The 23,854-nt window shown below is 32.5% G+C and overlaps 3 protein-coding genes and 1 pseudogene across 6 annotated transcripts in view; 2 read left to right on the forward strand and 2 right to left on the reverse strand.

Moving 5' to 3' along the window:
* Positions 1–23,854, forward strand: part of LOC125835105 (40S ribosomal protein S4-like) — a 254,483-nt gene that overhangs the window by 206,589 nt on the left and 24,040 nt on the right. Inside the window, exon 1 of one of the 4 annotated variants that reach the window (XM_049514240.1) lies at positions 11,555–11,567. The exons of 2 other annotated variants lie outside the window; for them this stretch is intronic. Coding sequence is in view for 1 of the 2 variants with exons in the window: in XM_049514243.1 (XP_049370200.1) it covers positions 11,594–11,596 (3 nt within the window). In the remaining variant the exon portion in view is untranslated. One more of the 4 variants, XM_049514243.1, reaches the window with a different exon arrangement.
* LOC125835109 (gamma-interferon-responsive lysosomal thiol protein-like) lies at positions 622–2,778 on the reverse strand. Its single transcript, XM_049514246.1, has 5 exons — positions 2,513–2,778; positions 2,187–2,252; positions 1,935–2,075; positions 1,534–1,614; positions 622–938 (listed from the first exon to the last, which is right to left on the reverse strand). The coding sequence occupies exons 1-5, from the start codon at positions 2,768–2,770 to the stop codon at positions 771–773; spliced, it is 714 nt and encodes a 237-aa protein (XP_049370203.1). The 5' UTR covers positions 2,771–2,778; the 3' UTR covers positions 622–770.
* LOC125835108 (gamma-interferon-responsive lysosomal thiol protein-like) lies at positions 3,950–9,376 on the reverse strand. The gene is made up of 5 exons (XM_049514245.1): positions 8,948–9,376; positions 8,147–8,212; positions 7,549–7,689; positions 4,969–5,061; positions 3,950–4,477 (listed from the first exon to the last, which is right to left on the reverse strand). Exons 1-5 carry the CDS (start codon positions 9,215–9,217, stop codon positions 4,271–4,273), a joined length of 777 nt encoding a protein of 258 aa, XP_049370202.1. The 5' UTR covers positions 9,218–9,376; the 3' UTR covers positions 3,950–4,270.
* LOC125835038 (40S ribosomal protein S4-like) lies at positions 12,206–15,518 on the forward strand (annotated as a pseudogene).

The raw sequence follows: 23,854 nt of genomic DNA on the forward strand, positions 1-23,854 counted from the left end.
CATTGTTGTTTGTTCGGATCTTTCATTGTGATGATTTTTTGTCACGAATTCATGAATATCATTTAGATTATTACTTATGAAAATTGTTTTTTCTACTTTTAATAGGAAAATCAATGTTAAATCAAATCTCTAATCTAATCATTTTTTTTCAATTATAATAAGTAAAAGAAAATAAAACAAGTTAAAAGATCATATTCTATCAAATTAATTTTTAACATCAAATACTGAACTATATGTCATTAAGATTGAATGAGGTGAGATGACAATAGTAGATATATACTGGAATTGCTTCTTCGCCTATTGGTGAATCAAATCTTCTTCTAGATCCCGACATCAAGCCTGATTAGCTCGAGTAAAGTGAAGTAATTGCCTTCTTCTTTTTTCTCAACGGCAAAGCTCCTTTTTTTTCTTCGAAATTGTATAGTGTTCAATTAAAAAAAATGACTTTTGCCGATATATCCACAGACCACAGCCAAATTCAATTTGTCATAATTTATGCAAAAGAATGTCCGTACGATCAATGTCTTTTAGAGTATTTGCTCGAGATAACCGAGTCTCATGCTGATAAGTGATAAGGTGCTATAAATTGTATAACAAAAGCAAACAATTTCTATAAACAACTTATTAGAGAACTGAACAACTTCATTATCATTCAAACTATGATAAATATTTTACAAATGCAGTCACCAATTCATCATTTCATAAAACATAACCAGCATCAAGGAGCTCTATTATATAGTTTACGCGCGCGATAGAGAGCAGTCTGTGGATTATGCAGATGCAGCAAGCTTAACTCTCTGTTCAACAAATGATGTAATTGTTGAACTTATAGTTGATAACTTGGAAGTGAAACTTAAAGAATCAGATGAGCTGCAACCGGGGATTGGCGTGGTTCCTTTGTAAGCTTTGCAAATGTAGCTTATGAATTCCCTGTAGTCCTGCAATGATGAAAATACATTGTCATCGCGTTAGAAGGAAAGTACTTTTGAGGGCTAACGGTACTCCTTTGGACTATGTTGTTCAAACACTCAATGCTAAACCTCCAACGTAACAATGCTACTTTTGAAGGATCTGACAGACACCTGGTGGCAGTTTTGAAGATTGACCATAGAGCAACATAGCGTTTGGATGGTTTAACGCGATTAACAGACCAAGTCGTACTCAGAGGAGAATTTTCATACTACACCATAATCAATGATTTTCTGAGTTCTATGTACTTCTTGATCACAACCATCATCTACAAAACTTCCGATTCCCCTCCCCCACATAGAGGTCATTTACATTAGTCACAAATCGTACAAAACAACACTTCTGGAAGCAGATAGATGTAGAAAAGACTTATGAAGAATTGTTGAAAGCAAAAGGCAATATGAAAGACAAATCCAGTGTATGTGATTCCACAAGGGGAGTCTGGGAGGGTAGAGTGTACGTAGACGTTATCTCTACTTTGAGAGTTAGAGAAGTAGTTTCCGATAGGGACTGTAGCAGGTATATAATATTGCAAAATGCAAGAATATAGAATTAGAAACTAACAGTGTAAAGCGGTTGTCCATCAACAACAACCCATGGCACAAATTTATGTGGAGGTGTCTCAGCTGCATGACGTAGTTCAAGCTGCACATAAGATTTAAGTGACGTTTAATTCACACAGCATAAGATATACTATTGCTGAAAAAATTCAATCGAAGTTCTTAACATATCAAGTTCGCTCCACATCTATGAATTTTTTTGTTCTTTACAGCAATAAATGTGGAAACACTACGATGTGAAATCAACATACCTAGTATCATCCCACAAAGTAGATGGGGGGAGAGAGTATGTACGTAGACCTTACCTTTACTTCAAAGGTTGTTTCCGATAGAGCCTCGGCTCAAGGGAAAAATAGAAACAGACGAGTGAACGGGATTAGATGTAAATCAATGAAGAGAACTAACCTCTTTACCTCGGTCACCGCCAACACAATCAGTAACGAGTTTTTTCTTCAAATTCAGTTTTTGGAAACATGTTTCCCATTGGGTATAATTCTTATGGTAGATCCAACTTTCCACACAGTGAATAAAAGGAAAGTGTTCATTCTGCATCAAATATATCCAATAAAAATGTAACCAGATTTTAGCATAGTCGCAGAATCATCAATTTTCGATAACTGAACTATATATGTGCAAGTAAATTGCTCCGTAACTTACCAAATCTGGCCAGACATCTAGAGCACAAGCCTCTACAGTGTCCAGAAAACATTCAGCTGGACCATGCTGCAACCATTACAACAAAGAGAACATCATAAGTCCCTTGCGCACACCTCAACTAATTTCACGGGATACCTCACACCTCCCACCATCAACAGGTATCTTAATTATTCCATGTGAAAACACTACTATTTGTTATTTTCTCAATGATTCAATCAAAATATCTCTCGAATAGCCGGAAATAGTGATTTTTATATACAAAAACTAATTTAAAACTCAACACTAACACATGATATGTTCAAGAAAAAAAGAGATTGTTGGATTACCTGGCATTTAAAGGTGTTATTGGGTTGAATTTTAGTATTTCCCCATGGAACAAGTTTAAGATCAACAAAATCAATCATCCCATTCTTGAAAATCTTAGGTAAATAATTAACAATAAAATTAGAACAACCAGGACAGAGGCTTTCATAATACAAAGCTAATGAAACTTTTTTCTCACAAGAAATGGAAGAAAGTTGGATGAAACATAGCAAGGAAAATAGGAAAAATGATGATAATTTTTTTTGGAGAAAAAATCCCATTTTGAGATGATGGAATATGGGATATTTTTTTTGTGTTTTTGACTTTTATAGAGTTTGTGCTGATGTAATCATCATTTTATCATAGATAAAGCTGAAATCAATCTTAAAATTGCCTCTTCACTTTGATCAGTGAAAACAGTCTATACTATTATTATATAATAAATTGTTCATTTTTTTTACTTTTTAATTAAAATAAATACCGGTATCACTTAAAAACATAATGCGAACGCCATAGGAAACGAGAAATTCTAAAATAATATTATGTGCACATGATTTCACATGACTATTCATAAATTTCAATTATATTTTTTATATACTTTTTCTATTGGAATAAAATAATGTGATTTTATTAGCTGTCTTGTATATGAATAAAAAAATTTCCACGTGAATTATATTTTATTTAAAAGCTACTTCAGATCTCATCGATATCACCCGTAGTCAAGTGCCACTTTCTAAAAAAAATGTTAAAGTTCTTATTTACGTCAAAAAAGAGTTTTTTTTTTTTTTTAAAAAATGAGGGTGTTGGATCAAATTTACAGAGAAAATAAGTGTAAAAAATAAAATAAACTGTTTTTCAGAAGCTAAAAAAAAGATTATCTTTCCTCAAAAAACTTTTTTTGAAAAACATTTTTAAGAAGAAAATACACTTCAAAACATTTTTTAAAAACTTGACCAAACATTAAGTTGTTTCTCAAAATTGTTTTTAAAATTTATTGATCAAACATAAATCACTTCTCATCAAAAGTACTCCATCTATCCATAATTACTTGTCCACTTTTAAACTGACACACATGTTAAGAAAACAATGATTGACATAGTGTGTTTACCATTTTACCCTATTAATTATGAAACGAATGAATTAAAAACTTAAGATTTTCAAGAAGTTCTACTTTTTTTAAAGTAACTAATTAAGGATATAATAGATAAAAAAATTATTTTTTCTTGATTTGTCAAATGGATAAGAAATTAGAGACAACTAAAAAAGTTAAAATGGACAAGTAATTAGAAACAAAAGGAGTATTTTTTTAAAATAAGCTAATATTAGAAGGTTGACCAAAACAAGCTAATAACCCATAGTACAATTTAAAACCCAACTGGATCCATTATTTTCACCCTGAACTGTGCGCAATGGTGCTAAAAAAGATCAAAACATAATAAGATCATAAATCAATGTCATGGCTACTTAGATGTAGACAACTTATAAAAACCCACACTTTCTATATTCACATCACAATTCAACCAACAACTACATATCCAGTGAAATCTCACAACTGAGGTGGATAGAATGTACATACGCAAACAGACCTTACTACTACCTCACGAAGGTAGAGAGGGTGTTTCTGAATTCTCATATTACAACATTTCCCATCAACAGCTGATTAGAGAGAACTGAGCACCTTCTTCATTATCATCCATCATAACAAGTGCATAAACCAACTACAGTATCTCATCATTTCATAAAACGAAAAACGTGTGTCTGCACCAACGAGCTCTATAGTATCATGCAGATGCAGTGAGCTTAGCGCGGTTCAACCATGATGTGATAGCCGAACTTACAGTTGATAACTTTGACATGGCTGTCTGCTTTAAACAGAAAGGATTAAATTTCCTTCCAATTTTAATGACATTGATGGATGAGCTGCAACTAGGGACCGGGGCAGTTCCTTTGTACGCTTTGCAGATGAAGCTAATGAAGTCCATGTAGTCCTGCAACAATGAAATATATTGTCAAGAGTAAAGAATTTTCATACAGCAAACCATAAAACAATCTCTCTACCTTCACAAGGTACACCACCCTCCCAAGACCCCACTTGTGGGATTACACTAGGTATGTTGTTGTAAAATTGTACAAAACAAAAACTTCGATAGCAGATAGATATAGAAAAGACTTCGAGCAACTGTTTACTGTTGAGAGCCAAGGCAATTTCAAAGGTACAAAGCTCTATATCAGCCCAGAAGGTTGAAGCCCGCTCCTTAAAGTGTAATGCTGGTAACTTTCATATTATTGTGAAATAGTTTTCAGGGGAAATGCTGGGTGCGTGTGTGTGGGGGGGGGGGGGGAGGGGAGAAGGAGTTTATTCTCGGCGTGCATGCAGGAAAAGAACTCGAAAATATATTTCGACAAACAGTGAAAAAAGGACTATAACACTAGATAATAAACAATGCAAGTTCTGAAATGTAGAGTAAGAAGAACTAACATCATAAAGTGGTTGACCATCAACAACAACCCACGGTACATATTTATGTGGAGGTTGAAGGGCATTCGTCTCAGCCGCATACTGTAGTTCGAGCTGCACATAAGATCAAGTAACATTAATTCACAGAACATAAGATGTTACTATAAGAAACAAAACATTGTACCATCAAAGCTCTTAATGAATCAAATTTGCTTCCGATAAGCTCGATAATAATGATTTTCTGTTGTTGGAATTCAAGCAAACAAATGGATGCTAGGACTAGCTTGCTGAGTTATTCTACACAATTTCATCAATCTCAAACAGCGCATGTGAGTAACTTAAATCCTCTCCGGTCTCATCATAGCAAGAAACGAGGAAGACATCATTTGTTGACCTGCACCACTACAAATTTCTGAAGTACTTTTACCACTATGTTAGCAATTTTGTTTTGAATTTTTTAATTAATTTGACTCACTTCTCCTCTATATGCTACTCTCATAAATCATGAGAATAAGGTTAAAATTACAATTTCGTTAGCCAAGCCGCCACTTGTTTGCCGAAAACTGTGGGTTTATTTCTTGAGAACCAAAAACTAGGTGTTTCAAGATTTTCAGAAGTTCCTTGTTCTAGTGGAAATGGAGACAAACTTGAACACTAACGCGTCTCAGACTTGACAACAGAGGTGACTACATTTCAATGGAATTTGATGAGTATTGTTCAAGTCATTGGATCATACATGAAAAGACAGTTCCCGAAACCCCACCACAACACGATGGTGTAACTAAAAGGATGAATTGCCTCATGGTTGAGAAGGTGAGAAACATGCACAGAATGGCTCAAGTGCCAAGTCATGTTCAGATGAAGCAGTTCAGACTTCAGAAAACCTATTACTTGATCAACAGAAGTCTATTAATTTCACTTGGTTAAGATATCCCGGAGAAAGTTTAGACGAATGAGGAGGTGCCCTACTCCCAAGCTAAAGGTGTTCATGTGAGAGCTTCAGAACATGAACTGTAGGAGCAACAAATGAAGTTGGAAAATCCCTGCATATTCATCGGTTACATATTGTGGGATCCCGAAAAGAAGTTTCAAGAAGCAGAAATATAGGTTCAAAGAGAATAATGTGGAATTGCTAATAAACAGTCAGCGTTGCCAGGAAAAAAAATAGCCCATAATCTTGTTACATTAATTCTACTTCTAGCCATCTTGTAGGCGGAGAAAGCACTACAGAAAGAGTAGAGAAGGTTGCTGAGAAAGAGCACCCTGATGAAGATGTTGAGGAAGGGGCGCCACTTGATGATCCTACTCAAGAAGTAGAGCAACCTCTAAGGAAATCAAAAAAGGCAAAGGGTAAAATCATTAATCATCCAAGTATGCTTCCTCAAGTATGTCCTCATTAGTGATGAGAGGAACCGAAAAGTCTTAAGAAGGTATTGGATGAAAGTCATGCAAAAAGAGATGGAATCTCTACAAGAAAATAGTATCATTTGTAAATTTTTTATAACTTTTTATCATTCTGTTGTTCATGGATGACATGATTATTATATGACAAGACAAGAAGTTGATCAAGTTGACGGGAGACTTGTCCAAGTCATTTGTAGAAAGGTGTGGTTGTCACAAGCGAAGTACATCGAATGTGTACTTGACTGCTTTAACATGAAGAATGCTAAGTCAATCTGCACACCACTTGCTAGCCGTACAAAGTTGAGCAAGAAGATGCGTCTTAAAACAAAGGAAGAGAAAAATAGCATGGGAGAAGTTCCTTATTCCTTTACCATCGGGAGTTTAATTACGCAACAGTTTGCAACACATGACATTGCTCATGCAAGCGGTGCTGTCAGCAGGTTTCTTGGAAATCCCAGAACAGAACACTGGGATCTCTCAACTGGATATTCCATGTACCGGAGAAATATCTAAAGGGACTGCTTGTGTTTTGAAAGAATCGATCCTTCCGAGCTGTGATTTATTCTTTATTGAGAATGATTTTCCACATTTGAATCTTGGTTTTGTTGTTTCTCTTTTTTATTCTCGCTGTCACGTCCATTTTTATTCTTGTAATATACCCTGAATAGTATTTTTATGTGCTATTTACCAACACATTGAAGGGTATATCCAAGAGGGAGAAAGAGGAGGTATATCCAAACAGGTGGAACTATAGCTATTACGATAACGAAGCAAGATATAACAGAGAATACTTTGCTTTCTTTTTATTTTTTATGACTGTCTACTTAAACTTAATTTCGTGAAGAATACATTCAAATTCAACTACTTCTATATACATAGATAAATAACGCAAGCTATTATGCTCAAGAATGTATATCTGTGAGCTAACAATAGCTGACTTGAAAGAATTCCTCTTCATATTCATATGCTCAACATCTATTGATCAAGGATATAGAACAACAATGGAAAACAAAAGTTCTTTTTTTTGCTCATTATGATGTGAAATTATAAATTCAAATACATCTTTACAGCAAAGTAATTCAGAAATAATACCAACTTACCATGAAATGCTCAATAACACCCAAAAAACAAAAACCGGAGAGAGAAATAGAAAGGACATGATTTATGATTAGCTGTAAATCAATCAAGAGAACTAACCTCTTTCCCTCGCCCACTGAGGACACAATCAGTAACAAGCTTTTTCTTCAAATTCAGTTTTTCAAAACATGTTTCCCATTGGGTATAATTCTTGTGGTAGACCAGACTTTCCACACAGTAAATGAAAGGAAAGTGTTCATTCTGCATCAAAAATCCAATAAAAATGCAACCAGAATTTAGAATAGCCTCCTTAGAGAGATATAAAAGTAACATGCTACCTATCATTTATCAAGTAACTCACTAACGTGGTGCTACACATTATCTTTTAAGGGGTTGTTTGTTTCAAGCTATGTTGCTCAGACTCTCCAAATTTTAAAAAAAAATTTGACAGTTGTGTGTAGGATACTCCAAAAGTAGTGCACTTTTAGAGAACCTGACACCAGTAAGATGACAATTTTTGAGAGTTCAAGCAACATAGGTTTCAACACAAGTTATGCAAGGATTAGTAATACAAATATTAGTAACGCATGGATTATTCCTTCCTATACATCAAACTGAACGTGCTCTAGATGAAATGAGCTGTGATGTTTTTAAGCTTTTCAACTAGCAAACCACAACTTATCGAAATCATGCCCAACAACTTTAATTAGAAGCTTACCAAATCTGGCCAGGCATCAATTGCACACGCCTCTACAATATCCAGAAAGCATTCAGCTTTTCCATGCTGCAACCATTACAAAGAGAATTTCATAAATCTCTAGTTTTCCCTGATATTATGCATCATATAAATATATACTTATGTAACAACAACAACGACACACCCAATGTAATCCCACAAGTGGGATCCGGAGAGGATAGTGTGTACGCAAACTTTACCCTTAACTTGGGAGTTAGAGAGGCTACTTCCGGAATATACATGTGTAAGAACCACAAAATAAAACTTAACTAGCCAAACTATACCCCGGATACAGATCTAGTCCTTCTCAATGGGTTCAACTCCACTCGCTCTTTATTTGATCAGCCATTATACATACACAAAAATATTACAAAATGTATAAATATCACACTCTAAACTCAGAGGTGTCATAGTTTACTTGGTTCAACTGAACTAGTAGTATTCTGGAATATGAAAAGTTATCAAATTTTAACTTGAAATTGTGTTTGGACATGCATTTTACTTTGAAAAAATTTGAACTTTCATGAGAGGAAGTCCCAGAAATCCAAAACCTCATCTAAGCCCATTTTTGGAAACTGTCAAACATATATTTAAATGTAATTTTTCTAAAATCTATGGTCAAACGCTAGCTAAATTTCGGATCCGCCTCCAATTGAGGGGCGGAGCTAGAGTAATCTAGCAATTTGATGAATATGTACATATTAAAGAACTATAATCCAAATCCATAAGCTTCAAAATCAAACTACACATGAACCCCCACTAAAAAGGGGAATCTTGGATTACCTGACATTTGAAGGTATTGTCTGGTTGAAGTTTAGTATTGCCCCATGGAACAAGCTTAAGATCAACAATATCAATCATCCCATTCTTGAAAATCTTAGGTAAGTAATTAACAATGAAATTGGAACAGTAAGGACAGAGACTTTCATAATACAAAGTCAAGGAAACTTTTTTCTCACAAGAAATTGAAGAAAATTGGGTAAAACATAGCAAGCAAACTAGGAAATATGAGACTACATTTTTTTGGAAAGAAAATTCCATTTTTGACAACATGGAATTTGGAAAAAAAACTTGTATTTTATGGGGTTTGAGGTTTCTACAAGATTGAATTTGGGGATTAAGTAAAAAAAAAAATTCTTGGTTCTTGAAATTTCACGGCAGAATGAGAAACACGTGGAATGAGAAGAGAGGAGACACAAGGAGCGTGGTGAATGATGAGGAACTGTTTTGAAGAAGGGAAGTATCATCCGTTACGTATTGTTTTATAATATATATTATTTTAGAGTTATCGACTTATCGTATTGTTTTAATGAATATAGTGTTTTGATAAATTGTGTCATTCTTTATCGTTATATAATCACACATTCATAATTTGGATGATAAATCTGTAAGAAAAATAGGCTATGAGATAAAACTGCTATGAAAAGGTATAGTAAAAAAATGAAATATATATAACTATTAAATAATAAATAAAGATAAAACGATATAAAAAAAATGAGAAGAAAATATTAAGATAATGACATGATCACACTGTTTGCGTCTAAAGTTTTCAATCCTGAAATACAACAAACAAGAAAGGAAAATAGCAAGCAAAAAATAGTATTTGTATTTGAATTTATGCGAAGCTTACAATCTCTATAAAATCTTAAAAAAAAGATATGTAATCCATTGATTCTTCTATTTACGATTATTCTTGATTTGATGGAATACTTGCGACTCAACACTTGAAGCAAAGATTTTTTTTTGTATATGGTAGAAAATTTATAACCTAACGTAAAAGTCTCTGAATCAGGAGCCACTTTTTCATTGCAAAGTGGACTCCAACAAAATATAGTAATTCATGTGTATTTGAAATATATAAACGTTCAACTTTTAACATACTAGTTTTTATACATATGTTATACATAATTAATTCATATATTTCAGACATCTTAGTTCACAATAATACGTGTTGTATACAACTTTTACATCACAACACCTATTCAAATTTGACAGACAATTCATATCTAATTTCATACACTAATTTTAGCTATGTCCAAAATTTTATAATTATTTCATTGTGTTCAAGATGTCACATACTATATTGATACACAAGTTATTCGTATTGTTTATGACATTTAAATTCACAAATATTTATCTGATAAGTTTACATGTTAAATCAAATATTGAATGAATAACGTCATCTGTCATACTGAAAAAGAAGAATAACTACTTATTTCAAAACAAACTTGTGGACAATTCCTCGAAATATCAATGACAATCTTAATAGAGGTTGAATGAACAATAGAGAGAACCAAAATTGACGAAAGATATAATATTTTACCTCTAAAATAAACTCGAATAACACGATATGTAATTAAGATACCTTTCGCAGAGTAAAAAAAAATCAAAACTTAATTCGACCGTATATATTTAACACAAATTGCACATGTTTAGCTGAAACAATAACTACTTCGCCAAACAAGAGACTCATGAAGTACGACAGTCCGATATTAATTTATTAGAAGTATATCTACAAAATACGTTATTGCACATACATAATTTCTTAAAACATGACTAATGAATGCTAATTTGACATCTTATTAGTTGGTAATATATTGTAGAGTAAATTTTAGGTTTAGCAAACATAAAAATTATATTTGTATGTTGTAGTTATAGTTTGTATAATTGCGCTCCATAGCAAACTTCATGTTTGTTATGACTATTAATATGTATATTTCGATATACATATACGAATATGGCTATTAATATGTATATTTCAATATGCATATACAAATGACTATTAATATGTATATTTCAGTATACATGTATGAATGACTATTAATATGTATATTTCGGTATACATATATGAATATGACTATTAATATGTATATTTTGGCAAACATATACGAATCAATTGTATATTTGTGTTTGTATAAAGCGAGAAAGAGAGAAAGACAAAAGAAAACTAGGCAGGGGAAGATCTGTATTTGTATAATTATAAGTGTATAGGACAAAAATATATGTATTTGTATATACAATTTTTTTCTCGCTTTATACAAACACAGACTCATTTTATACATTTGTGTTTGTATAGTGAAAGAGGCGAGGGAGAGAATGTCGAGTGAGATCAGGAGAGTGGAGAGCGAGAAATTCAGGGAGAGAGGCGAATGACAATTGTTTGCTATGGGTTACATTAAATCAAACTATGGTTATACAATTCAATTTGAATTAATAATTTGCTATTTTATACAATTTTATTGTTCTAATCTCTTTTTCTTATGAAAAGTAGTTGGAGGCCCAAATTAGTAACCCATTAAAAGCCCAGCCCAACTTATCCATAGCCCATAGGCTTGCAAGGTTATAACAAAAAAACTAGGGTTGAAGTATTTCTCTCGTCTTCTTCAACGTAGCAGCAAAAAAATATAGAGAAATTGTTAGACCAACAAAATGGTTCGTTCTTCTAACCTTCATTTCTTCACTGATTAAGTTTTTTTTTTGTATGTACTACGATGCATCTATTTATCAATCTTATACACTTTGCTGAGTTTTGTTGGTACAATTTTTTTCATGGATTATATCATAGAATTTGAAGGGAATTTTTTTCATGGATTATATCATGTAGAAACATATTTGAATTACTGGGTCGGTGGAAAAATAAAAACTTTGTGAAGGAAACATTGGATTTGTTCAAAAAAATTTCTGTGATCAATCAGTTTCATGTCATTGATGCCAAAATCTACTTGTTTGATAGTGAAATTTTTATTGTAGTTTTGTTGTAGAGATGCGACCTAAAAACTAATAGGGTGCCAGATCGGTTCAAATAAGTTTAGTGTTTTTACTTGTAGTTGTGGATTGAGTATTGGTTATATACTTTTCTTCTAATGGTAATTAATAAATTTTTAGGTCATCAATTTTTTTAGTTTCATTACTGTCTCATTCTATTCGATTGTCTCGGTGTTGTACTCAGTTTAATGACTTATTTGCGAAAGATAGAGTGTTTATTCGGGGTTGATCCAATACCCTTTACATGATCTATACGGCTTAATTTATAGTTCTCTGATGATTTTGGCCATTTACTTCAAGTGGTATTGGATAGGCCCATTCAATGGGTCTGATGCTATAACTTTTCCTTACAGTATGAGTCATGACTTCTGTGAACCTTGTTTATGGAGGATGGTTTTCTTTTTTTAGACAACTTTGCCATTCCGCATGTGTATTGATCCTTAGACCATAAAGTGATTGATTGGTTTTGTGTTATATATCATGTTGCATACTTAGCGTTACTTTTACATTTTTGGAAACAACATGCATGTTGAGGATATATCGAGGAAATTTTATATAAAAACTTAGGCTTTCATTTATTTACAGGCTAGAGGTTTGAAGAAGCATCTGAAGAGGCTCAATGCCCCAAAGCATTGGATACTTGATAAACTTGGTGGAACATTTGTAAGTGCATTATCTTTGAGTATTTTCCAAGTAACTCGAGATGATTTGGAGCTGCTTTAGCTTTAAAAATTATGTCTTTTGCTCTATAGGCTCCTAAGCCATCATCTGGGCCACACAAGTCAAGGAGTGCTTGACATTGGTCATTATCATACGAAACAGGTTGAAGTATGCTCTCACATATTGAGAGGTGATCTCAAGTCTGATGCAACGACAAGTTGTGGTTGATGGGAAAGTTAGGGTAGATAAGACATATCATGTTGGTTTCATGGGTAAATGCTCTTTATTTACTTCTTCTGTTTTCATTATCTTTTCTAATGCACCATCTATTGATGTGCCGCAAAATCGTGGCACATTTGATGCTTAATAACTATGAACTAATACTGGAATTAAGTGATATTTTGGGATTATTTGATGGGTTTGTTAAATGTGTAGGCAGAATCTGGGTTGTACAGAAAAAGAAGCAGAACTGATGTTGGCCTAAGTGAAGTTCACAGCCAACTTCATGAACCGTTAACTTCGTTACAGTCCGTGGTTGAGCACGTGAAAGTGGGGCAGAACTGGGCCTTGAGAAGATGAAGAGCAAGAATAACGAAGTGAAGATCACGGAGGGTTATACGGGCCGTTCTTCTTACCACGAACCGTGGTACTTACCGTGAAGCTGAACCAGTATAAAAGCAAGAAAGAGTTGAAAGAAGGTTGAAACCCAAGTAAAGACCACGGGTGTCTTCACAGGCCGTGGTCCTCACTACGGACCGTGGTGTCTCTCATGGTACATTTTCCAGTGACCAAGTTTGAAGACCCACTCTGGGGAAGCTCCAAGGCAAGACCACAGAGGGCTTCATGGTCCGTGAAACCCTTGACGGGTTGTGGTAGTGGCCGTGACAAGGCCCAACAACTCAGTCCTAACTTGATTAGAACTCATTTTAAACATTCTATTTTGAATTACTTTAGGTCGTTTTGTGAATTATTATGCATTATCTGAAGTTTCACGACGAGGAACAGAGAAAAACTTTAGTTTTATATTTTGGATTCAGATTGTTGTCAGCTGTGGGACGTTGTTCATTTCGATCTTGAGATTATCAAGTGGTTGTTGATTTACCAATTATTTTTGTAAGTAATTTTTAACATGTTTTCATTATCTATTATTGATTATGTGCATAAGAACATGAGTGGCTAAACATCACGACTGGGTGTGTGGGATCAATAATGATATTCTAGTTGCGATTTCGTAAAATGAGTAAAAGGCAATCTTTGTTTACAACTTGTAGTTTACAGCTTTCATTATCAAGTTTAGTCTATTAAGTGCACGCTTTAGCCAGTTATGTATCTGGTGTTTGTTCGAGAGAAAAACATCAGTTGGGAAAAAACTAAACTAAGTTTACGAATCAGAGTTAAAGTTGGATTTTGAGAGAAAGGATCTTTAACACCATATCAAATTAAGCGAAGTCCAATATCGATAACACTTAAGTTCAAGAGAATTAGAGTTAATATTATCTAATTAGGCTGAGAAACATTAGATTTATTTAATTCGCAAAGAGTTTGTAAACATTGATTTACTTGACACTCAATTTACGAGAGAGCGTTATAATCGATTTCATAGTGAATACAAAATCTGGTTTCTTTAAATTAATTGAATCAACTTACAATGAGATCTTTTGTGAACCATGTAACTAAGTTTTGACTGGAATTGCTTGCTGATAGAATACTTTTCAATTAAACCAAATTTTACTTTTCTTGTTAATTGTTTAGGAAATAGTAACGACAATTGAGTAAACGCGATAGTGAAACTTTATCTGTAAAGAAATTCTCCGTGGGATAAAGCTCAACTCTGGTTGAGTTCTGTAAATTGACAACGACCGTTTACACTTCTTATTTGGAGTGTAAGTTTGGACGTATCATCTATTCATGTTATATTGACAGTATTTGATGTTTACGTGGTTTAAACATCTGCATTATCTTATAGGTATATTTGAAAAGAGTATTAAAGTACTGGTTGAAAAGTTAATTTGATCTATAAAACATCACATTAAAGTTTAATTCTTAATTCTTTGAAGAATTTGATTTCTTAAAGTTGTGTAGAAAGAGAATTGTGTTGAACATTTCGAAACATTCTAAAGTAGGTAGAGCCATATAAATTGGAACTTCTGGAGTACTACGGATACGTGATATGTTTGTCAAAAGAAGTTTTGGTTCAATTTTCATTATTTTTTATCGGCTGTCTGGCTTGTTTTGCTCATTGACAATGAATAATTTTATCTTTCTATATACAGATGTTGTTTCCATCCCGAAGACTAATGAGAACTTCCGTCTCCTTTATGACACCAAGGGCCGATTCAGTCTTTACTCTATCAGGGATGAGGAGTCCAAGGTAGCTTAATATTTTATTTTTTGCTTTTGTGAGGAATTTCTCTGTTAGATTCATTTCCTCACCTTGCAAAGTTTATTGGTGGTATATTGCTCTTATTTAAATGTTGTTCTTCCCATTATCAGTTTATGCTCTGCAAGGTTCGCTCTGTGCAGTTTGGTCAGAAAAGGATCCCATACCTGAACACTTACGACGGAAGAACAATCCGCTACCCTGATCCGCTCATCAAGGCCAATGATACCATAAAGCTGGACTTGGAATCTAATAAGATTGTTGATTTCATCAAGTTTGACGTTGGGAATGTTGTGATGGTGACTGGAGATAGAAACAGGGGACGTGTTGGTGTTATTAAGAACAAGGAGAAACATAAGGGTATCTTTGAGACTCTCCACATCCAGGATTCTCAGGGTCATGAATTTGCTACATGTTTGGGAAATGTGTTCACTCTTGGCAAGGGTACTAAGCCGTGGGTTTCACTACCCCAAAGGTAAAGGAATTAAGTTGACCATCATCGAGGAGGCACGAAAGAGGATGGCTGCTCAATCTGCCACCCCTACTTAAACTGTCTCGGTCGCTAAATCCACTGTTCCAAGTCAATTTCACGCTTTTGCAGCGTGGATAAAGTTAAGTTTTGTAGTTTGGACCCTAAATGTTTTGGTTTTTTTAGTAATACATAATTTAATTTGCGAGCAGCCTTTCAGATATTTGTATTCTTGGTTTTAGCATGCCCATCTTTTTTATGAGAAAATTATTAGACTTCCTTTATGGATCAAACCTTATTTCTTTTTGTTCCAAATTTGAAAAAGAGTTCTCTTTTCCCATTTTCTTTTAAGCCATTGAGTGGTAGTTAAGATTTGTTGCAGTGAGTATATCATTTCAAGATTCTGGTCAACTTGGCTTCTGCACTTTATTTCCTTTTAGTGCTGAACAGATGTTAAGAGTTTAGGATATTATTGGTACCAATTTTCTATCTTGTCTTAGAACAGTTTGCACAAAGCTATTATGGTAGTAGTTATGGTTCCATACTTCCATACCAATTAACTATATTGTCTTGGTTGGTTTAGCAATTCGACTAGTTCACCATGTAGTTGCTATCTTCCAGCAGCACTCACCAACGGAAAGAATTCACTTGATGTTCTTGATTGGGTTAAGATTTGAATCTTTAATCACTCAGGTCTTCTTCCACACCACTAGGCTAGATCCATTGTATCAGTTGAGTCTTTAGTAAGGTGTTTTTCGAGCTGCGGTAAATATGTATAGATACACTTGGATTACAAATTTTACATTTGTGGTTTATTGTTTCTTTTCACTTTGTTTGGGTGGGAATATGAACAAGACTCGAGTACAGAGGCTTGATGGATATATATCACTTTTCCTTTTCATTCAATATTTATATACTCAAAATGTTAAATGCAACAAACAACCTTTCCCTTTTCATTGTTACCTAACGATGGATTTAAACAACACGATACAATAGAATTTAAGTAACAACTAAAATGAAACATGGTATTTAGGCCAACAATACTATACAACGGGTAACAACCATCCAAACAAGGTGTTAGTCTCCAGCTAAGAGAGTATATCATAGATTGTCCGACTGAAATTCAATAGGGACGTGAATTGTCGAGATGTGAGAACAGGTAAGAAACAAAATGTAGTAATTCATATGTATTTATTATATGAAGATTCAAATTTTAACATACTAGTTTTTATACATATGGTATACATAACTCATTCATATTTTTCAGACATCTTAGTTCACATACAACTCTTATATCACTAAACCTATTCAAGTTTGATACACAATTAATATCTAATTTCATACACTAATTTAAGCAATGTTCAAAGTTTTATATTTATTTCAATGTGTTCAAGATGTCACATACTACGTTGATACACAAGTTGTCCATAGTGTATATAACGATTAAATAAAGGTACAAATATTTATTTGATAAGTTACATTTTTTACAATGATAAATCAAAGATCGAGTGAGTGGCGTCATGTGTAAAGAGAGAATAACTACTTCTTTCAAAATAAATTTGTGGACAATTCCTTGAAATATCAATGCTTCTTAATGGAGGTTGAGTACTGAACAATAGAGAGAACCAAGTTAATGAAAAATACTATAATTTATTTTTAAAAAACTCGAATAACACTATATGTAATTAATTAAACTTTTTATAGTAAAAATAATAATCAAGCATTGATTTTCCTGAATGTATGTTGATCGAATATAATGAAGTACAAAAGTGTCGGTTGCGTATGTTTAACACAAACTCTATATGTTTAGCAGAAACAACAACTGGTTCATCAAGCGAGAGAATCATGGAATGCAATAATTTGAGATAAATTTATTAGAAGTAAATCAATCAAATGTGTTATTATTATTGTATATATATGTCAATTTCTTAAAACATGGCTAATGAATATTAATTTGATGTCTTAGTTGATACTTGGTTTGTTGTGCCAATTTTTTGTGAGGAACTTTCAAAAATAGCAAAGGCTTCAAACATTATGAGGCAAAATAGCTATAGTTTACTTGATTACGATTCATAACTACATGTTAGAAGTGGAGAAATGTGAGGAAGACTATGTGAGAGAGGAGAGAGGCGAGCAAGAGAGAGACCCGAGAAAGGAGAGAGACAAATTATATTTGTATAATTGTTGGACAATTGTATATAAGTAACTAATATATATATATATATATATATATATATATATATATATATATATATCAACAATTGTATTTGTATATTTGATATATAATTAGTATGTATATGTATCAATCAATATAGTTGTATTGACGAATACAATTTGTATCCGATTACAATGTGTATCAATGTGAATTGTATCAATGAATACAATTGTATCAATGTTATATCAAGTTCAAGTAGTCGATTGTTATCATTCGTATCAATGTTGTACCAATAATATTAACGAATACAATTCGTATCCAGGGGCGGCTCAACGTAATCGGAGGCTTAAAGCGAAATCTTAATTAGAGACCTAAAATCTAAATAAACTTCACATGCATTTATTTAAAATTTATTTTTCTTACATTTTTAAATGCAAAGTATTACTTAATATTATTTTTTATATATATAAATGATTTATTCGATTTCTTTTTCAATTATTAGTTTTAAATAAGATTTTATTAATTCAACGTTGAAAAATATTATTTTACTTGGGCAATCATTTTATGAATTGTTAACATAGTTCTACAAGTAATAAGTTGACAAATTTCAAATAAATATAAGAGTTAGAACCATAGCTTTGATGAAGTTGATAATTTGGTTACCCCACATTTTACTATGGTTGTTGTAATGCTTGAAAATCTAAGAAGAAATGGAAAAAGAATTTACAATTCAATTTGTTCAATACTTTTCGACTATTAATTGATGTTTTTGACAGAATATTACTCTAACTTATCAACAATTTAAAGAAGAGAGTGTAAAAGGAGTTAAAAGAAAATAATGTGAGTATTAGTAGAGAGTGGAAGAAAATAAAACAATATTTTCTTGATTTCTTCTATTTGAATGGGGTTGAAGAGAATAAAATAATAATTTTAAATATATACTACTTTTTATCGTAAATAATCAATATTTTTTCTATAAAAATTAACACATAATTTATTCTTGGTAAAAAATTGAGGCCCCCTGAAATTGGGGGTCTAAGGCCAATGCCTTATTAAAATATACATATCAATGAATAAATTGTAACTATGTCGTATCAAGTTCAACCTTTGTATTTATATAATTGATTGTTATCATTTGTATTAATATTGTTTCACTGAATATATGTGTATTTGTATTTTGTATCACTAAAAAAGACATGTATAGTTGACACTTGTCATTTATATTTGTATAATTGCTTGTTATCATTTGTATTGGACAGAGAGGAGATAGAGAGAGACGAGAGAGAAAAAGAGAGGAGAGATAATAGCAATAAAATCCTAACTATAGTTACAAGTGATAATTCTTTCAAACTATAGGGGTCGTTTGGTATGAAGGATAGATACAAATAGTCCTGGGATGAATATTTAATGACACTTAATTTAGTGTTTGGTTGGGAAGTTTGGGATAACTTATCCTGGGGTTAATAAATAGTACCAACATAAGTTATCCCTCCAAAAGGGTGGTATAATAATCCCATCACAATTTGTGATGGGATAAATTTATTAAATGACAAAACTACCCTTCAAACCCTTTATTGATAAGCTTTCACAAACGCCACTTATGGTATTCTAGGTTTCTTCTCTTCTTCATTGCAGTAAGAATCACTCTTTCATTTGGGTACACTCAACTTTTCATTTTCGATTGAAGCTATAGATGGGTGATTGAAGAACTTCTTTACCAATAACCTTCAACTGTCAAGTTTCTAACAAGGTTAATTTTTTTTCCAGAATTTGTTTCTCTTTTCTTTCTTTGTCATCATTTATAATTCTCTGATCTATTGCATAATAATTTAGATACACTCATTTTTTCTACTTAATGGAAGAAATCAATTTTTTCTGTAATATTATGCTTTAGGGTTTTTGTAAATTTTGAAAAAACTTTGTTCTTTTTATATATATTGAGATTTTTTTTGTGTGTATTAACTCTTTTCATTTTTAATGAAAAAAATAGGGTTTCTTATGGATCATCAACTACAGTCCAATATTGAATGTTTTATCATTCTTGAGTAGATATATTGTGCCAACAATTTCTTGTTATGTTTATTTTTCTTTTCATGGTTATTCATGGTATTTCTATAAAAAGAAATAGGCATGTGATTAGGTACCTTATGAGTAGTCGAGTTTCTAAAATTATATCATTTAAATTGTATTGTACAAGATAGTGACACAACATGTATTGATAAGTTAAGGATGGATAGAAATTCTTTTCACACTTTAGTTCTCTTAACTAAGGAAGTTGGAGGTCTGACTGATAGCAAATATATGACAAGTAGTGAAAAGTTAGCAATGCTTTTAAATATTTTGGTTCATCATGAGAAGAATAGATCCATTAAGGTTGATTATATTAGATCGGACTAGAGCGTAAGTCAAGCTTTCAATGAATGCTTGAAAGCTATTCTAAAACTAGCTCCATTGTTACTTGTTAACCCCAAACTGGTGCCTGAAGATGAGCTTGGCGATCGATGGAGATGGTTTAAGGTATATGCACTTTCAATTGGGTATCTATTAATTTATAAGTAAAATAAATATAATTTTACGAAATTTTTGTTGTTGTTTGAGATAGTGTTATCATTTTTTTTTATAGAGATGTCTAGGTGCATTGGATGGTACTTACATTCAAATTAGAGTTCCATCTAAGGACAAACCAAGATACAGGACAATAAAGGGAGAAATAGCAACTAATATACTAGGAGTTTGTGATAAAAATCTTAATTTTACTTATGTATTACCTGATTGGGAAGGATCAACGGTTGATGATCGTGTATTACAAAATGCTATATCTCGAACGAATGTTTTGAAAATTCCCGAGGGTAATGCTATACATATTTTCACATTAAAATTATATCACAAAAATAATGCTATATAAAAGCAACTAATTTCTTATTTATATTATAGGTAATTATTATTTGTGCGACGGAGGATATACAAATGGAAATGGTTTTCTTTCACCTTATCGAGGATATAGATATTGGTTAAGGGATTGGCAATGTGAAAATCCACCACCCCAATGTCGAGAAGAGCTTTTCAATATGAAGCATGCTAGAGCTCGTAATGTTATTGAAAGGACATTTGGTCTCTTGAAAGGACGTTGGGAAATTCTTAGAAGCCCTTCTTGGTACTCGGTTAAGATACATAACAAAATTATTAGTGCTTGTTATTTGATACACAACTTTATTCGTAAAGAGATGGAAGTGATCGATGTGGAAGAACAAACAGAATATCAACAAGATAACATTGATGTTGTTGAATCATCTGAGGAGTGGACCACATGGAGGGATGAGTTGGCTCAATCAATGTGGAATGCTAACTTAGAGGGTGTTTGGATTGGCTTAAAAGTTGGTCAAACCTACTTTTAAGTCAGTTTTTGACTTCTGAAAGTGTTTGGCAAATATAAAAAATAACTTAAAATAAGTAAAAAAATGATTTAAAATAAGTTGAGAAGTGTTTGACAAGGTCAAGAATGACTTAAAATAAATTTAAAATGACTTAAAATAAGTCAAAAACAAAAAATAAGTCTCCTCCTACTTTTTATTTCTTGACTTAAAATTCATTTCAGTTTGATTTTTTATTTTTGACTTAAAAGCTACTTTTTTTAAGCCAATCCAAACGGGCCCTTAAACAATTGATATTTCCATTATTTTCTGCTTGTTTTATGTTTTATCCTGCATTTGAATTATTATTCCCTTTAGTTTTTGATATTCTTGTAAGATGCATCAACTTTTAGCTTTTTATGATATAAGAAACAATTACTTACATTAATTTGTAATGTGTTTAATTTATTTCTTTTTTGTGATGTGTTGGTATGTTTTTAATTTATTGTTTTTGTACATTGAAGTGTATGATTTTTTTTTATGATGCTAAGTAATAATACTAACAATGATTGTTTCACAAGATTATTGAGACAAATGAAAATCCAGAAATCTTCAATGCAACCACCAAAAAGATCAAGACGAAGACGATCAACACCGTAAACTCGAAGGACATGGATTCCTATAGAAGAAAGTACTCTTATAATTGGTTTGAAAGAGTTATGTGTTAATGGTTGGAGAGCTGATAATGGAACTTTTAGGCCAGGATATCTGATGGAGTTAGAGCACTATTTGCGTGAACGTCATCCTGACAGTGGCTTGAAAGGTGAACCACATGTCAATTCTAAATTAAAAGCTTGGAAGAGAAGTTATGCAAGCTTAAGTTTACTAAAGGGTAGGAGTGGTTTGGAATTTCAATACAGTGATGGAACTATAATTATTGATGATCCAAAAGAATGGGATAAATTTTAAAAGGTATTTAATATTTTGCTATTAGAATATTATTACTTCATATAGATATTTCTTAAGTCTTCATAATTTATAATTAATACATATAAAATTGTCGTCTTTCTTTTATTGTTTGTCTAGGATGATCCTGGTGCAAGCACCATGAATAATAAAAAATGGCCACTGTTTGCTGATTGGGAAGAATTTTTTGGAAAAGATAGGGCAACTGGAGAACATGCAGAAGGGCCACTGGATGCTGTTGAGAACATCAGGACTTTCTACTGATATAAGTTTAGGATTTCTTATCAATGTTGATGACGATGAATGTGAAGATGAAGCTACTTATGGACCTAATGCACCTACTGAAGAAACTGAAAATACTGATACATGATATAATTTTACTCAAACAACTGAAAATGAATATGCTCGAGGATCTCCTCATGATCATACTGGACCATCTGAAAAGCAAGGAGAATATGTTAAAAAAATTTCTTCTAGCGTCAATGAAAAAGAAAAAGGCAAGAAAAGAAAGAGGGTTGTGGAAAATGTTAATGAAACATTTCTCAAGAGTATGGCGGAAGTTATGAAAAACTTTATTGAAAGCCAAGATAAAAGAATTGGTTCCTTGATCGACAAGATTGGAAATCGTGACGACTCTGATATGCGTGGTCAAATTTATTCCATCATTGAATCTCCTACATTTGATTTGTACACCATAGAACAACGTATCAAAGCTAAAAAGGTTATCTGTGGAGATGTCAAAAAAATGAAAATCTTTTTACGTATGAGTGAGCTTGAGCACCAGACAATGATGTTCATGGTCGTCAATGATAAACTTTGAACTTTGAAGTATGATAAGCTTTTGTATATAAGTGGTGGCACTAGTGTGATAGTTTTTCCTCAACTAACAGTTTCAAACTTTGATTGGAGTGCCATTTTTTAATCCTCTAGTTTTTTTTATACTCTTTTGTGTATGACTAATGTAGGTCATGAGAATGCTAGAATCTTTTGTATATGTAAAATATATTAAATAGATTAAATCTCATGTAAAAGTCAAGTTTATTGTAAGTTTATTACTAGTTATCAATTTTTGTGCAGTTGCTTATGTTGCTTCCCTACAGTTTTGGTCTCATTTTTTCTACTATGATAGATTAGTTTTTGGTCTTGTTTTTTCTGTTGCTTTGATGCAGAGCTTTTGTTTCAGTTTTGACAGGTGTTTTGGTGAATATTTACTAAAATTTTACTCCCGTTTTAGTTGTTGTTTTAGTTGTAGTCTTCATTGGTTTGTTGTATGTTGCAGTTTTGGTTAAGTTTCTCGATTAGTATGAATACAAATTTCTGTTAGTCTAGGCCTATTGGTCATTTGCCAGATGAGCTAGGTTTTTATGTTGCTTTGATGCAGGGCTTTTGTTTCAGTTTTAACTGGTGTTTTGGTGAATATTTACTGAAATTTTACTCCCGTTTTAGCTGTTGTTTTAGTTGTAGTCTTGGTTGGTTTGTTGTATGCTCCAATTTTGGTTAAGTTTCTCAGTTAGTATGAATACGAGATTCTGTTAGTCTAGGCCTATTGGTCATTTGCCAGATTAGCTAGTTTTTTCTGTTGCTTTGATGCAGGGCTTTTGTTCTAGTTTTGACAAATATTTTGGTGAATATTTTCTGAAATTTTACTTTCGCTTTAGCTGTTGTTTTAGTTGTAGTTTTGATTGATTTGATGTAGGGATTGCTGCAATTTTGGTCAAGTTTATCGGTTAGTATGAAGATACAAGTTTCTATTAGTCTAGGCCTATTATTTCTTTGCCAGATGAGCTAGTTTTTTTTATGTTGCTTTGATTTAGGACTTTTGTTTCAGTTTTAACAAATATTTTGGTGAATAATTTTTGAAATTTTACTCTCGCTTTAGCTGTTGTTTTAGTTGTAGTTTTGGTTGGTTTGTTGTAGGGATTGCTACAATTTTGGTCAAGTTTCT

The sequence above is a fragment of the Solanum verrucosum genome, unplaced genomic scaffold (assembly GCF_900185275.1).
Source record: "Solanum verrucosum unplaced genomic scaffold, falcon-dt-bn FXZP01000220.1, whole genome shotgun sequence".
NCBI lineage: Eukaryota > Viridiplantae > Streptophyta > Magnoliopsida > Solanales > Solanaceae > Solanum > Solanum verrucosum.

Bases quoted from the DNA above. Each gene is read 5' to 3' on its own strand.
- LOC125835108 (XM_049514245.1), bottom strand. From the start codon at position 9,217: ATGTTGTCAAAAATGGAATTTTCTTTCCAAAAAAATGTAGTCTCATAT. The intron at 8,213-8,947 runs GTAATCCAAGAT...TAATGGTTGCAG, and splicing joins ACAATACCTTCAAATGTCAG to CATGGAAAAGCTGAATGCTT. The intron at 7,690-8,146 runs GTAAGCTTCTAA...TTTTTGATGCAG, and splicing joins TTGATGCCTGGCCAGATTTG to AATGAACACTTTCCTTTCAT.
- LOC125835109 (XM_049514246.1), bottom strand. From the start codon at position 2,770: ATGGGATTTTTTCTCCAAAAAAAATTATCATCATTTTTCCTATTTTCC. The intron at 2,076-2,186 runs GTAAGTTACGGA...TATTTGATGCAG, and splicing joins TAGATGTCTGGCCAGATTTG to AATGAACACTTTCCTTTTAT. The intron at 939-1,533 runs GTTAGTTTCTAA...TCATCATTGCAG, and splicing joins ATGGACAACCGCTTTACACT to GACTACAGGGAATTCATAAG.